Genomic DNA, 1,981 nt, shown 5'->3' with positions numbered 1-1,981 from the left:
GGGTCTTGGCTACTGGGAGATTCTGGTTTTGGTATAGAGCCATTTCTACTGACTCCATATAGAAACCCAGGCCCAAGATCAGCAGAACACAGATTTAACCAGCAGCATGCAAAAGCACGTAACATCGTTGAGCGTGTTATAGGAGTATTAAAAAGTCGGTTTCGTTGTTTGAAAACTACCCTGCCATATACGCCGCAAAAGGTAGTGAAGATAATAAATGTTTGTTGCGCACTACATAACATATGTAGGAGTAATCAAATAGATGACATTGAAACAGAAACCGTATTAGAAAACAATCCCATTGATGAGGAAATTGCTGAAAATGAGGGAAACAGTAGTTTATATAGTGTTGGCAGATATATTAGAGACTCTATTGCTAGAAATTTAATATTATGAAACATAAAATTTATTCATATTAAAAGTAAATACATATATACATAACAGTTCAATAAGATTCTTTTATATTTATTTTTCAGTCTCTATCTCAAGCATTTTAGTTTTACAATAATATTAACTGTTTCCTGTTGCAACTGCTCCATTTTGAGGTAATGTCTTTGCTTTTGCTCTATACTTTGAGTCTTCAAGCGATTTTGCTCTGCCAGCAATTCATTTTGTTTCTCAACAGCACGACAAAGTCGTCGAATCTCTTCCCTTTCATCTTCCTGCGATTTTGCAATCTTGTGTTGGTTTTCGCAAATGTTATCTAAAGTGGTGAATATTTTCTCCATACAACTAGATTGCGTTGCCATACACGACTGAAGGCTGTCCTGCGGTGACACTCGTGGCCTTTTTGCAGCTCTCGGGGTAGCCACCGCTTCCCTACTTGTTTGGGGACGTTCTTCCTCAGATTCGATAGCGCTATTATTTTCTTCTGTCCCAAAGCTTCTAGAATGGCTTATGCCCTCAACGGCTGCAAAAATTCCACAAGTTCTTGCAACACATTCTTCGTTGCTCGTCAGTACATGCTTATTAAAGTGTCCACCTCCTGTTGCCCTCGATTCTAGATTGTTATGGGAAACCTTTTTCCGAATGCACCCCTTCCAGTCAGACCATATCTTGAAAAAAGACAACTCAAAAATATTTATTTTAATATTTGACTAAATACTTACTTTTTTCCATCCATTAACATCTTTTTGGGGCGGCCCTTCTGCATTTAGCAGCGTCGTTAGCTCTTTCCACTTTTCCTCAACAGCAACTCTGTCGCCCTTCGAAAAATTCTTCGCCAAATCTGGATGAGATTCCATAAACTCGACTAAAATTAGCTCTTGCTTGGAGTTCTTGTGTTTTCCCCTAAAAGTTTTTGAATAAGTTTTAAATATTTTAAATAAACACTTTTATTTACATAAATATATGCAGTTATTTTGAGTAAATACTCACATTTTGATAAATTTATTTCAACAAACAGTTTATAAGAATGTCACAAACCGCTAACGTTTAAGTTGCCGAAAATAAAACTGGAAAATTTTAGCGATTTCGATTTCCAGAACAGGGTGAAAAAACGATTTGCTGATGTTCGAAAAAAAACGAAAACGGAACGATTTACAGAACATGTCAAACGATTTGAAAACGGAAAATGCGAAAATATTGCCCGAAAACGATTTGCAGAACATGCCTGTATATTTCCTTTCCGTCCTTGTCAAACTATAGAAACAAAAAGTATGTTAGTTTCTGTTAGTGATTAAATTTCTTCAATTACGAAACAAAATTATGGAAATGATTCGCTTATAACAAATAATTTCGTATGAAAAAATTCTGAGTTTAAATTTTGAAAACATCGGTCAAACCCATGATGGACTTTGCTCTCAACAAATTTGTCAATGAGTGACGTCGTACTACCACCAGTATGGCCAGATTATCATTTTCGTAATTTGGTTTGGCTTTTTTTTATTATTCAGTCCCGAAGTTTTAGTTCTTTCTTCATGACATTTTTCTAACCTGTTCTAATTAAAATACAATATAATATTTATAATTTTGTAAAATG

The 1,981-nt window shown here is 35.1% G+C and overlaps 1 protein-coding gene across 1 annotated transcript; it reads right to left on the bottom strand.

Moving 5' to 3' along the window:
• Nucleotides 1-479: 479 nt before the first annotated feature.
• On the bottom strand, nt 480-1,450 carry LOC128856003 (uncharacterized). Its single transcript, XM_054091326.1, has 3 exons — nt 1,378-1,450; nt 1,110-1,290; nt 480-1,055 (listed from the first exon to the last, which is right to left on the bottom strand). Coding segments are annotated over exons 1-3 (759 nt in total). The 5' UTR covers nt 1,380-1,450.
• Nucleotides 1,451-1,981: the final 531 nt, after the last annotated feature.

This window comes from Anastrepha ludens, chromosome 2 (genome assembly GCF_028408465.1).
Source record: "Anastrepha ludens isolate Willacy chromosome 2, idAnaLude1.1, whole genome shotgun sequence".
Classification (NCBI taxonomy): Eukaryota; Metazoa; Arthropoda; class Insecta; order Diptera; family Tephritidae; genus Anastrepha; species Anastrepha ludens.
Note: the sequence above shows the minus strand (reverse complement) of the source record. Positions and strands in the feature narration are given on the sequence as shown.